The 14,021-nt window shown below is 34.1% G+C and overlaps 1 protein-coding gene across 2 annotated transcripts in view; it reads right to left on the bottom strand.

The window, feature by feature from the left end:
* CNBD1 (cyclic nucleotide binding domain containing 1) overlaps window positions 1-14,021 on the bottom strand; it is a 785,154-nt gene that overhangs the window by 750,699 nt on the left and 20,434 nt on the right. For both annotated transcript variants that reach the window (XM_065519430.1, XM_045398475.2), the window contains exon 2: window positions 12,239-12,308. In XM_065519430.1, the coding sequence (XP_065375502.1) occupies window positions 12,239-12,308 (70 nt within the window). The remainder of the gene's footprint in view (window positions 1-12,238; window positions 12,309-14,021) is intronic.

Raw genomic sequence — 14,021 nt, 5'->3', positions numbered from 1 at the left:
TATATAAGATCTTTATGAAAATAAAGGAGGGAATCACAGTTATGATTAATAACAAGAGACTATCAAAAATAGCCAATCAAACTTGAAGAACTAAGTGGAAAATCTCAAATTGAAAATTACATATATTTTTAGTATCTTTAATTTTTTTTTTTAATTTATTTATTATTATTGTACTTTAAGTTGTAGGGTACATGTGCATAACGTGCAGGTTTGTTACATATGTATACTTGTGCCATGTTGGTGTGCTGCACCCATCAACTCATCATTTACATCAGGTATAACTCCCAATGCAATCCCTCCCCCCTCCCCCCTCCCCATGATAGGCCCCTGTGTGTGATGTTCCCCTTCCTGAGTCCAAGTGATCTCATTGATCAGTTCCCACCTATGAGTGAGAACATGCGGTGTTTGGTTTTCTGTTCTTGTGATAGTTTGCTAAGAATGATGGTTTCCAGCTGCATCCATGTCCCTACAAAGGACGCAAACTCATCCTTTTTGATGGCTGCATAGTATTCCATGGTGTATATGTGCCACATTTTCTTAATCCAATCTGTCACTGATGGACATTTGGGTTGATTCCAAGTCTTTGCTATTGTGAATAGTGCTGCAATAAACATACGTGTGCATGTGTCTTTATAGCAGCATAATTTATAATCCTTTGGGTATATACCCAGTAATGGGATGGCTGGGTCATATGGTACATCTAGTTCTAGATCCTTGAGGAATCGCCATACTGTTTTCCATAATGGTTGAACTAGTTTACAATCCCACCAACAGTGTAAAAGTGTTCCTATTTCTCCACATCCTCTCCAGCACCTGTTGTTTCCTGACTTTTTAATGATCGCCATTCTAACTGGTGTGAGATGGTATCTCATTGTGGTTTTGATTTGCATTTCTCTGATGGCCAGTGATGATGAGCATTTTTTCATGTGTCTGTTGGCTGTATGAATGTCTTCTTTTGAGAAATGTCTGTTCATATCCTTTGCCCACTTTTTGATGGGATTGTTTGTTTTTTTCTTGTAAATTTGTTTGAGTTCTTTGTAGGTTCTGGATATTAGCCCTTTGTCAGATGAGTAGATTGCAAACATTTTCTCCCATTCTGTAGGTTGCCTGTTCACTCTGATGGTAGTTTCTTTTGCTGTGCAGAAGCTCTTTAATTTAATGAGATCCCATTTGTCAATTTTGGCTTTTGCTGCCGTTGCTTTTGGTGTTTTAGACATGAAGTCTTTGCCCATGGCTATGTCCTGAATGGTACTACCTAGGTTTTCCTCTAGGATTTTTATGGTATTAGGTCTAACATTTAAGTCTCTAATCCATCTTGAATTAATTTTCGTATAAGGAGTAAGGAAAGGATCCAGTTTCAGCTTTCTACTTATGGCTAGCCAATTTTCCCAGCACCATTTATTAAATAGGGAATCCTTTCCCCATTTCTTGTTTCTCTCAGGTTTGTCAAAGATCAGATGGCTGTAGATGTGTGGTATTATTTCTGAGGACTCTGTTCTGTTCCATTGGTCTATATCTCTGTTTTGGTACCAGTACCATGCTGTTTTGGTTACTGCAGCCTTGTAGTATAGTTTGAAGTCAGGTAGCGTGATGCCTCCAGCTTTGTTCTTTTGACTTAGGATTGTCTTGGCAATACGGGCCCTTTTATGGTTCCATATGAACTTTAAAGCAGTTTTTTCCAATTCTGTGAAGAAACTTATTGGTAGCTTGATGAGAATGGCACTGATTCTATAAATTACCTTGGGCAGTATGGCCATTTTCACGATATTGATTCTTCCTATCCATGAGCATGGTATGTTCTTCCATTTGTCTGTGTCCTCTTTGATTTCACTGAGCAGTGGTTTGTAGTTCTCCTTGAAGAGGTCCTTTACATCCCTTGTAAGTTGGATTCCTAGGTATTTTATTCTCTTTGAAGCAATTGTGAATGGAAGTTCATTCCTGATTTGGCTCTCTGTTTGTCTGTTACTGGTGTATAAGAATGCTTGTGATTTTTGCACATTAATTTTGTATCCTGAGACTTTGCTGAAGTTGCTTATCAGCTTAAGGAGATTTTGGGCTGAGACAATGGGGTTTTCTAAATATACAATCATGTCATCTGCAAACAGGGACAGTTTGACTTCTTCTTTTCCTAACTGAATACCCTTGATTTCTTTGTCTTGCCTAATTGCCCTAGCCAGAACTTCCAACACTATGTTGAATAGGAGTGGTGAGAGAGGGCATCCCTGTCTTGTGCCAGTTTTCAAAGGGAATTTTTCCAGTTTTTGCCCATTCAGTATGATATTGGCTGTGGGTTTGTCATAAATAGCTGTTATTATTTTGAGGTACGTTCCATCAATACCGAATTTATTGAGCGTTTTTAGCATGAAGGGCTGTTGAATTTTGTCAAAAGCCTTTTCTGCATCTATTGAGATAATCATGTGGTTTTTGTCTTTGGTACTGTTTATATGCTGGATTACGTTTATTGATTTGCGAATGTTGAACCAGCCTTGCATCCCAGGGATGAAGCCCACTTGATCATGGTGGATAAGCTTTTTGATGTGTTGCTGAATCCGGTTTGCCAGTATTTTATTGAGGATTTTTGCATCGATGTTCATCAGGGATATTGGTCTAAAATTCTCTTTTTTTGTTGTGTCTCTGCCAGGCTTTGGTATCAGGATGATGTTGGCCTCATAAAATGAGTTAGGGAGGATTCCCTCTTTTTCTATTGATTGGAATAGTTTCAGAAGGAATGGTACCAACTCCTCCTTGTACCTCTGGTAGAATTCAGCTGTGAATCCATCTGGTCCTGGACTTTTTTTGGTTGGTAGGCTATTAATTATTGCCTCAATTTCAGAGCCTGCTATTGGTCTATTCAGGGATTCAACTTCTTCCTGGTTTAGTCTTGGAAGAGTGTAAGTGTCCAGGAAATTATCCATTTCTTCTAGATTTTCCAGTTTATTTGCGTAGAGGTGTTTATAGTATTCTCTGATGGTAGTTTGTATTTCTGTGGGGTCGGTGGTGATATCCCCTTTATCATTTTTAATTGCGTCGATTTGATTCTTCTCTCTTTTCTTCTTTATTAGTCTTGCTAGTGGTCTGTCAATTTTGTTGATCTTTTCAAAAAACCAACTCCTGGATTCATTGATTTTTTGGAGAGTTTTTTGTGTCTCTATCTCCTTCAGTTCTGCTCTGATCTTAGTTATTTCTAGCCTTCTGCTAGCTTTCGAATCACCGGTCTTCTGTGTCGCTCGCGCTGGGAGTTGGAGACTGGAGCTGTTCCTATTCGGCCATCTTGCTCCGCCCTCCCAGAATTACCAGTATCTTTAAATTTTATTTTTACTGTATAATTTAAGTGTACAATATGATGTTATAGAATACACACAGAAAATAAAAATATTTCTATAGGGAAGCAAATTAACATATCCATCATTTCATATAGTTACCCATTTTTATTGTGTGTGGCAAGAACAGCTCAAATCTACTCATTTAGTTTGAATCCCAAATACAGTGCAATGTTATTGCCTATAGTCCTCATATTGTGTATTAGATATCTTCACTTGTTCATCCTACATATATTCTACTTTGTGTCCTCTGATCTACATTTCCCCATTTCCTCCCTTCACCCTTGCCCCTAGTAACCACTGTTCTCTATCTCTGTATTTGCAATTTTTTTAATTTCACATATAAGTGAGATCAAGAAGTATTTTACTTTCTGTGTCTGGCTTATTTACCTTAACGTAAGGGCCTCTGGGTTCATCTATGTTGTGGCAAATGGCAAGATCTCATTCTTCCTTAGGGCTGAATAGTATTCCATTGGGTATATAAACCAGATTTTTTATTTTTATTTTTCACTTTTATTTTAGGTTCAGGGGTACACGTGCAGGTTTGTTACATAAGTAAATTGCATTGCCTTTTTATTCTTCTAACAGTTTCTTCAGCAGAGGAGAAGATTTGAATTTTAAGGAAGTTCAGCTTAATCATTTTATTTTTCATCAGTCATGCTTTTGGTGTATTACCTAAGAAGTCATCACCAAACCCAACGTTACCTAGATTTTTTCCTTTGTTATCTTATATGGTTTTATACTTTTGCATTTTAAATTTAGGTCTATGATCCATTTTTAGTTAATTTTGTGAATAATGTAAGGTCTCTGTCTAGACACATAATTTTTTGTTTTTGGATATGGATATCCAGTTGTTTTAGTATCATTTATTGAAAATCCATACTTTCTCTATTGAATTGGCTTGCTCCTCTGTTAAAGATCAGTTGACATATTTGTGTGGGTCTATTCATAACCTCTGTATTCTGTTTAATTGATCCATTTGTCTATTTTGCTAATACCACATAGTCTTGATTGCTGTAGCTTTATAGTAAATCTTGAATTTGTGTACTCATTTCTTTTTAAATTAGTAATTCAAAGAGTACACATGCAACAGAAAAATCTCTTGTAAAATTGAAAACAACATAAGTTACTTTGAATTTTATTTTGACCACTATTCTGACCATCGCTTAACACTGAATTTTTTCATCACCCTCAGAGAAAACCCATATTAAATCAGTGAATATTATTTTAGCCTTTTTTGTGTCTTTATATACGTTTCAGTGAACCAGTAGATATTTAATTTATAGATTTACGTTTAAGTGTGTGGTCTTTGTATATAAAAGATATATCATATTGTATTTGAATACAATATGTGGTATACTCGTGGTATATCCATACAATAAATACTATTCAGCAATAAAAGGAATGAGCTATCAAGCCAAATACACACACATACACACACACACACACACACTATATATATGTAGATCCATACAATAAATTCATGAAATAAAAATTAAGCATGAAACACAAATATATGTAGATTAGTATATCCATACAATAAATATTATTCAGCATTAAAAGGAATGAGCTATCAAGCCAAATACACACACGCACACACACACAGAGAAAAAAACTTAAATACATATTGTTTAGTGAAGGAAGCTGCTGTGGTTTAAATGTGCCACCCAAAATTCACGCTTTTGAAACTTAATCCCCAGTGCCACAGTGTTGTAAGGTGGGGCTTAATAAAGGTGATTGAGTCATGAGGGTACGACTCATGAATTAATGCCATTATCACATTACCAGGTTAATTATCATGAGAGTTGATACAAAGCAAGTCTAGTCCTTGGTGTCTTTCTCTATCTTCTCTATCTTTCAAAAGCTTGCTTTCGCTTTCCACCCTTATACCATAAGATGACCCTTGACAGATGCCAGTCTCATGCCCTTTGACTTCCCAGCCCCCAGAGGTGTGAGAAATAAATTTATTTTCTTTATAAATTATCCAATCTCTGATATTGTTTTACAGCAACAGAAAACAGACTAAGACAGAAGGCAATCTGAAAATAATATATACAGTATTATTCCAACTATATGACATTCTAAAAAAGGCAAAATTATGGAGACATAGGAAAAAATCAGTGGTTGTCAGGGGTTGAGGCTAGGGAGAAGGGAGGGAGAAGGGATGGAGCAGAAGATTTTTAGAGTAGTAAAACTATTCTGTAATGTTGAACATACATCATTACATGGAATGGTTGACCCACGTCATTATATACTTGTCAAAAGCCCTACAATGTTCAACACAAGCAGTAATCCCTAATGTAAATGGGTTTTAGTTAATAGTAATATATCAACACTGGCTAAAAACTGCAACACACTTACCATGCTTCTGCAAGATATTGATAATATGGGAAACTAGGAAGGAGGGGTCAAGGTATATGTGGAAGTTATACTTTCTACTCAAATTTTTTATAAAGCCAAAAGTATTCAAAAATTAATCTGTTAAAACATGTGAATAAAATAGATTTAACTTGTTCTAGTACAAAATGTGGAATTAAGATGAGAAGAGATTTGAGAATGTAATTCCACTTAGAAGTTTGGTAGTCCTGGATTCAGGTAATAAAAGCTAGAGTGGAGTAGTAGATTAAAAAATGAGTGATAAACAGTAGAGATACAATGGAGCAGTAGAATCTAATTATAACACATGGAGAAATAAAGAGAAAAGGTAACAAAACATGCCTGCAAGATTTTCATGCTTTAATTACTGGGTAAATGCAGGCCTTCCACAAGTATTTTTTGAATGTCACCTATGTATCATGCACTGAAATAAGCAATAAAAATTCCCAGGTGCACCAAACAAATAGTGTTGCTTTTTTTCCCCAGGAGTTTACAGTCTAACTGTAGTGATACGTATAGAAATAGAGAAAGAAAGTGAGTTTTCAGGAAAGAATGAGTTTGTTTCTGAAATCAAGATCTAGGGAAATCTGAAGGTTAATGAAATCTTTAGCAATTATCTATAGCAACTCCTCTAATTTGAGAAAGTTTAAGATAATATCGTCTAAACCAGTGTTCCTTAAGAAGAAGGGAGGATGGCAGAAGGAGAACTACTGACATTTTGGTTGGGACAATGTGCAAGATTTTACTGTACATTACTAAAGGTTTAAAATCCCTACTTCCTTTGAGTCATGGTAATAACTATAAATATGTGTACATTTCAAATGCCCCCTAGTGAAGGTACCGCCCGAGGTAGAAAACCTTGCCTAAACAATTGGCTATAAGAGTGTACATGTTAGGTAAAATATGATTAATAGGCATGACTTGAATTAACAACCTATTGAATAAATGTTAACAACCTATTGAATAAATGTAAGATCCCACCAATCTCTGCCCACATTTTCAGCCATCCCAAAAGACAGGACTGTTCTGGATTGACAGTGCCAGCTAGTGGTCATCAGAGGAAACCTCAAAATAAAAAATGGCTTCATTCCAGACAAAGCAATATTTAATGGCTCAAAGCTCAGATCATTTCTTTTATGTGTACATAAACCATCTTTTTAAAGCTCTCCTACCTTTCCTTTCTCTTTCAAACTTTATATCCATAAAAATAAAAGTCCCCTATTTCTTTATTTCTTTATTTTTTAAGACAAAAATACATGTCTAATTATGTCTGGAAAGCCAACAGAATTATCAAAACATTCTCATTAAGAAAAAGAAAGGTTCTCACCAACATCCTGTGAGTGAAAAAAGAGAAGAGGAAAGTAAGATATTTTGAAACAAAAATTAATAATGAATATACTCTAAAGGCCTTATGGTTTTCCAGGAACCTCCTTAAAATTATCATAATTATCGGTATCAAACTCTTAATACTTTTCTAATTAAAGGTACTGAAACAGTGAGAAAGAAACACTCAATTTTTAAATTTTTCATTAATTACTATAAATTTTAAAATGTTATTTTCCTCTTTATTATAAAAGCATAACATTTCGATATATTTTGAGCAAATTAAGGAAAATTGGGTACTCTATGACTTTGTTAGTTAGCTTTTTTGTTTTAAAGAACAATGATTAACAATCATATTTAAGTTAACGAGTTTCCACTAGAGGATTGAGTTGACTTCCTGTTCTACAATTCTGTGATTCTATAAGATTGTGTCTTTGGAAAATTCTGAATGCTTGACAGTAAATTTATAAATGAACTTTGGACTAAAAGCTGTTCATGGGTGATAATTTTTATAAGTATTCAAGTATTCATGGGTTATAGTTTTTGTAAGCATTTGACCTTTTTTATAATAAAAACTCTCAATAGAAGGAATGTACATAAACATAATAAAGGCCATATATGATAAACCAACAGCTAACACTATACTCAAAGGTGAAAAGTTGAAATTTTTTCATCTAAGATCAAGAACAAGACAAGTATGCCCACTTTCACTACTTCTTTTCAACATAGTATCGAAAGTCGTAGCCAGAGCAATTAGGCAAAAGAAAGAAAAAAAAAATTCAGCCCAATGGGGAAGGAAGCAGGGAAACTGTCTCTAGCTGCAGACAAAATGAATCTGATAAGTATGAAAGCCTAGAGACTCCACCAAAAGCTATTAGAATAAATAAATATAGTAAAGTTGCAGGATATACAAAATCAATGTACAAAAGTTAGTCATGCTTCTATATACAAACCACCCAAAAAAATCCTAGAAAAATAATTCTATTTACGATAGCAACAACAAAATAGACTACTTAGTGTGAATTTAACCAAAAAAGTTTAAAGATCTGTATACTGAAACACTAATGAAAGAAATTGAAAACACAAATAGAAGGATATCCATGTTCACTGATTAGAACCATTAATATGGTTAAAATGTCCATACTACCAAAAGTGATATACAGATTCAAGGCAAACTGCATCACAATTCCAATGTCACCTTCACAAAAATAGAAAAAACAATTCTAAAATTTGTATGGAACCACTAAAGACCCCAAACAACCAAAGAGTCTCGAGCAAAAAGAGCAAAGCCAAAAGCATCTCACTCCCTGAATTCAAAATATATTATAAAGCTAGTATAATCAAAACAGTATGGTGCTGGCATAAAAACAGACACATTGATCAATTGAACAGGATAGAAAACCCAGAAATAAACACACACAGTTATAATAAATTGATTATTGACAAAATTGCCAAGAACACACAATGGAAAAAGGACAGTCTCTCTAACAAGTGGTGCTTTAAAACACCAGATATCCACAGCAGAGAATGAAATTAGACCCTTACCTCTCACCATATACAAAAATGAACTCAAAATGGATTAAATACAAAAGATCTAAAACTTAAACATAGAACTGCTAGGATAAAACATAGGGGAAAATCTCCATGACATTGGTCTGAGCAAAGATTTATTGAGTATGATCTGAAAGCATAGGCAATAAAAGAAAAAACAATCAAATGAGATTACATCAAACTAAAAGCTTCTGCACAATCAAGGAAACAATCAACGAAGTGAAGAAACAACCTACAGAATGGGAAAAATATCTGCAACCTATATATCTAATAAGGAATTAATATCCAAATATACAAGGAACTCAAACTACTCAGTAGCAAGGAAAAAAAATGATTAAAAATGGACAGAGTTTTTGAACACGTACTTTGCCAAAGAAGACATATGTATAGCCAATGTGTTCATGAAAAAAAATAACAAATGCTCAATAGCAGTAATCAATGGGGAAATGAAAACTAAAGCCACAGTGAGATATTACCTCATATCTGTTAGAATGACTGTTATCAAAAAGAAAGGTAAGTGCTGATGAGGACCTGAACTAAAAGGAACCCTCATACAGGTACACTGTTAGTGGGAATGTAAATTAGTTCAGCCATTATGGAAAACAGTATGGCATTTCCTCAGAAAGACTAAAAATAGAATTAACATATGATGTAGGAACCTCACTTCTGGGTATCTATCCAAAGAAACTGAAATCAATATGTTGAAGAGATATCTACATTCCCATGTTTATTGCAGCACTTTTCACAAGAGCCAAAATGTGAAATCAACCTAAACGTCCATCAATGAATAAATGGCTTTAAAAAAATGTAGTACTTATGCACAGTGGAATACTGTTCAGTCTTAAAAAGAAAGAAATTCTTCTGCAACAGCATGAATAACATCAAGGATATTATGCTAAGTAAGATAAAGCAGGCACCGAAACACATATACCATATGATCTCACATAGAGGTGGAATCTGAAAACATGAAAGTCACGGAAGCAGAGAGTAGAATGGTGGTTACTAGGAGCTAGGTTGCTGGGGAGGAATGTGGAGATGTTGATGAAAGGGTATAAAGATTCAATTAGACAAGAGTAAAAGGTTTTTAAGATGTATTGCACAACAAGTGACTACAGTTAATAATAATATATTGTTTATATAATAGCCAGGAGAGCAAATTTCAAATGTCTCATCACAAAAAAGTAAGAGAAGTGATGGATATGTTAATCATCTTGATTTAATTATTTCACATTGTGTACATATACAAAAACATTTTACCACAGATATGCATATAATTAAGATTTCCTGATTAAAAGTAATATTTAAAAAGAATCTGCTCTCCAGACAATACTAAAAAGAAAAACTGTAAATCTGAATCTATCCTAACTTATTTATAATCAACACAGAAAAGTCTTGTACATTTTTTGAATCATCAGAAGATATTTATTTCTATTGAACATCAAAATAAAATCCAATGCAAAACATTGAACTCTATGCCAAATGTCAAGGAGTTGGAAGCACTAAAATAAATAAAACAAATCTGCCTTCATGGAGTTTGTAGTCTACTAGGAAGAAAAATCTTGCACTCAAAAATTTAAAAATCCAAAGTGACATCATCCTCCCTTTGTTTTTAATTTTTTATTTTATCTTCAATAAAAAAATCCTAGGATAATATACCAACCTACTGCCTTTATTCTAATAGAAGAAACTTTTTTAGAATCAAAACTAATGCCTTTTGTGAGTTTCATGTACAAAAATGTAAAACCTTGAATTATTTAATTCTCAGCCTTCCTATTTTTATTATAGGGGAAAAGTGTAATTTATTGGTCATTTTTCATCTATAATACATAAAGAACTAATAATATGGAGAAATACATTTTTCCTAAATTGCTTCTCAATTTGTTGAAATCACTTGAATTCTGAAGTTTTTAAATAATTCCTGTGAATGTATTTCTGGTAAACTGTCTAAAGAAATGTCAAGGGAGAAAAAGGACCGGACTTCTAAGCTTTTATTAATTTGTTGTAATTTTATTCTCACCCCAAGTAAATATTCATCTTCACATCTGATTTTATATTTGTAACTATATATTGTATTTCTAACAGAATGATGCAAAACCTATATGCACATACCTTAAAACCTGTTCCCCCAGCCCCCTAGTGTGTACCAGTGCTCCAAAAGAACACATCCAACAATTTCAGGATTTGGGTTTCTAACAGAAGACACAGTAAACATAAGACTTACTAGAGGGAGTCAGGCAGTACAGCCAGACTGGACCTGAATGAGATAATTGTCTCATGATAGGACACTGCCCAAGAGGAATGATTCAATCCAGGAAGAGGAAGGCTGATCACATTTATTTAGAGGGGATACTTTGACAGAGCTAGATCTAGATGATTCAATCTCTCTTATTATGATCCCCCAAGAGAAAAAAATCTAGAAGTATTTTGAAAAATGAAATGAGTCTGGGCCAGAAAGCAAAAGGAAAATGAAAACAAAAAGGCCATTTAGTTCCAAAAGCCTTGACTAGCTTCTCATGCATTAGAAAAGGGACCAACATATAAGATAGATTCAAAGCCTGGATGGTAACATTTTTCAAGACACTTAAAATATTGGATGAGCTTTTCTGAATAACAATAATAATAAAAATAACTAACAGTTCTGGAACCCTACGTGCCAGACACTATTTACATATATTAGGCTCATTTAATCATCCTAGTAACCCTTTAAAGTGAGTACTATTGTTATCTCCACGTTACAAATGAAAAAACCAAGGCAGAGAAATGTAGTAAGCAGTATAAAGTCACACAGAGGGTAAGAGGCTGACACAGGAGTCACACCAGGCAATAGGTCTCGGGAGTGTGTGGACTTCATTCTTTACTCCATGTCGAAAAGCACTGGGAGCGAGGAGGAGGCAGCAATGCACAGGGGAAAATGATCCCTCTTGACAGAAATCCAAGCAATATCAAAGTTGAATGCCTTCTTCTCTCTCTCTCTGAGAAAGAAGAAATGAGAAGACACACAACAATATAAAAATAATTTGAAATGGATTGCAAAGTACAAGGATGTGACTTGGAGATGTTTTAAAGTAGAGAGAGAAAACTCTGCAAACCTAAGGCATTCCTCAGCAGTCCCATGAAGGATGAGTGAAGGAAGGTAAGAGGGAGGATGGACACTGATGGATATGGAAGGAAATAACCAGTTTTATAATTCTGAAAATCCCACTTGGAGAAAAGAGTTGTCAAGGAAATAGATCTTTTAAAACTAAATCTTCAAGTATCACACATCTTAGGAATCCTGAGCTTTGAACAGTGATATTTCCTAGTTCTCTGGTTCCAGTATATTTCAACGAGGCATTCCCTATTCACTGCTCAGGTACTTACTTCACTCAGTATGTGTGTTTTCAACCACTTAAGGCTTTTCCCCTTATGACTGCTTTTTAAGTACTAGAAAGGGCCAGCTAGGGATAAGTTATGTTTGTTTCACACTAAATTGTTTCCTTAAGGTATGACATATATATTCTGCCCCTTCAATCTGAAGAAATAACCTCCAGGTTTTCAACTGTTTTTATCTGTGTGATAAATCAGGTACCTGTGAGAGCCAGCAATGGTTTATTACTATACTTTATCCCTAAAACAAAAATACTCATATTCATTTGAATGACAGAAAAAGAAATGCATGAATAGCTTACCTGTGTTGTCCTCTAATGTGGCATAATGCATTCAACTGGCCATAATTAATGTGCTTAGACTTTTTCAAGTCTGAAAAAAAATCAATTAAAAAATTGAGTAATTTTCCATAATCTTATTAAGCAAGTATATAAATAGAGTTTAACTGCAAACATTCATCATAGTGAAAGAATTCAGTGACTATGGAAGTGAGGTATTAACAGTCTTTGTTTGATACACAAGTCGAACTGAATAGCGTGATTCAAGTGAGGAAAGAATTTAATGTTTTTTATTGATGTCAAATCTAGTCTGGCATTTTTTTTATTTCCAGCAAATGCTGAAGTTTGTCTGTGTTCATATAATGTCACTTCTCTTAAAGCAAGCCATGCAGAAGCCCTATCCAATACTGTTAGAAGGTGAACTGGTCCCAGAACTTCAGACATGACAATTTGAGTAAGAGTTTTCTTAATTTGTCTCTCACTTTCACTCTTGCCCTTTGATTCATTCCTACATATGCCGGCCTATTCAGTCCTATGCAGGTCCCCATCTTTGGTTCCCCCTCTTCAGAGCACCTTCCAGTGTCTGGATTCAGTTTGCAATTCCTTCTAAAGATCAAATGTAAGCAAATCATAAAGAAGTCTTTAAGAGCAGAAAGATAGTAATCATACTCAAAAAGCAAACTAATTGTCATTCTTCTTCAGTGCCAGAACGGGCTGACATCCTTCAAATTAGATGGAAAGGAAGATAGAGTATTGAGTATTATAGCATCTTTACAATGATGGGCAGTCACATTACAGGCCTTCTGTTTACTGCAGAAGAATAAGTGCTGTTAGAACTGTTGTAAAAAAAAAAAAAAGCAATAATAAATACTCACTTAGGCATATTACTCCTTTCTTTAGTGAAAAGTTATTGAGAAAATCAGTGGTTTAATGCATTTCTCAAACGTTAAAAAATGCATTCATTGACCACATTCTAATTATGAAGAATTGGAATTTGACATCCACATTTATCTGTTTTAAAAACTTTTAGTTTTCTGACTCATAAAATTTGACTTCGCTTAAAAATGTTGTGATCCTTTAAATTAATCACCAATAACAAATTGGTTATTAATCACCAATAACAAACACTGCTTTTCTAAATTAGAAATTGAAATAAGGCAAATTTAAGCAGACGACTGATTGCTATCCATATAAATCATATCATTTAATAAACTTGGAAATACTGATTACATGATTTAGGCATTTTCTTACCCACATTACTCAGGTAAAGCCTTGAAAAACAAAAAAAAAAAATTACCAAATTGTGTGTTAGCATCATATGGAATAATTTATTTTAAATGAACCAAGCTATCAGCTTAAATATATCTAAACTACCTTTTAGTCTACTAATATTTCTGATACATAAAATCTTAATCATAGATTTTTATATACACAGATTAGGAAGGAACTTCTATACAATATTCTTTTAGCCTATTTTTCTAATGGTGTTCAAGAATAGTGTCAGGACAGGAAAGGGAGATGATGCCACAAACATTTGGAAAAAGGTCAGGGTTTGAGAAATTCTAACTAAAAATGGGAGGCTTTAAAAAGGTAAATATTCTTTATTCTTCATTTAAAGCAGGTGACCAAAAAAATAAGAATTATAGAACGGAGAAAATAAGATTAAGAACTGCTAGCAAAGAATAGAAAGATTAAACTACTACTTTGCTTTTTATCTAACAGTAACATTGCCTGAGAAAAGCTATAGCAGTAGAGGTCAAGGCTTCATAGTAGGCTTGGAACAGCCAAGTAAACTCAAAAATAGAAT

Source organism: Macaca fascicularis, chromosome 8 (genome assembly GCF_037993035.2).
Source record: "Macaca fascicularis isolate 582-1 chromosome 8, T2T-MFA8v1.1".
Lineage (NCBI taxonomy): Eukaryota > Metazoa > Chordata > Mammalia > Primates > Cercopithecidae > Macaca > Macaca fascicularis.
Note: the sequence above shows the minus strand (reverse complement) of the source record. Positions and strands in the feature narration are given on the sequence as shown.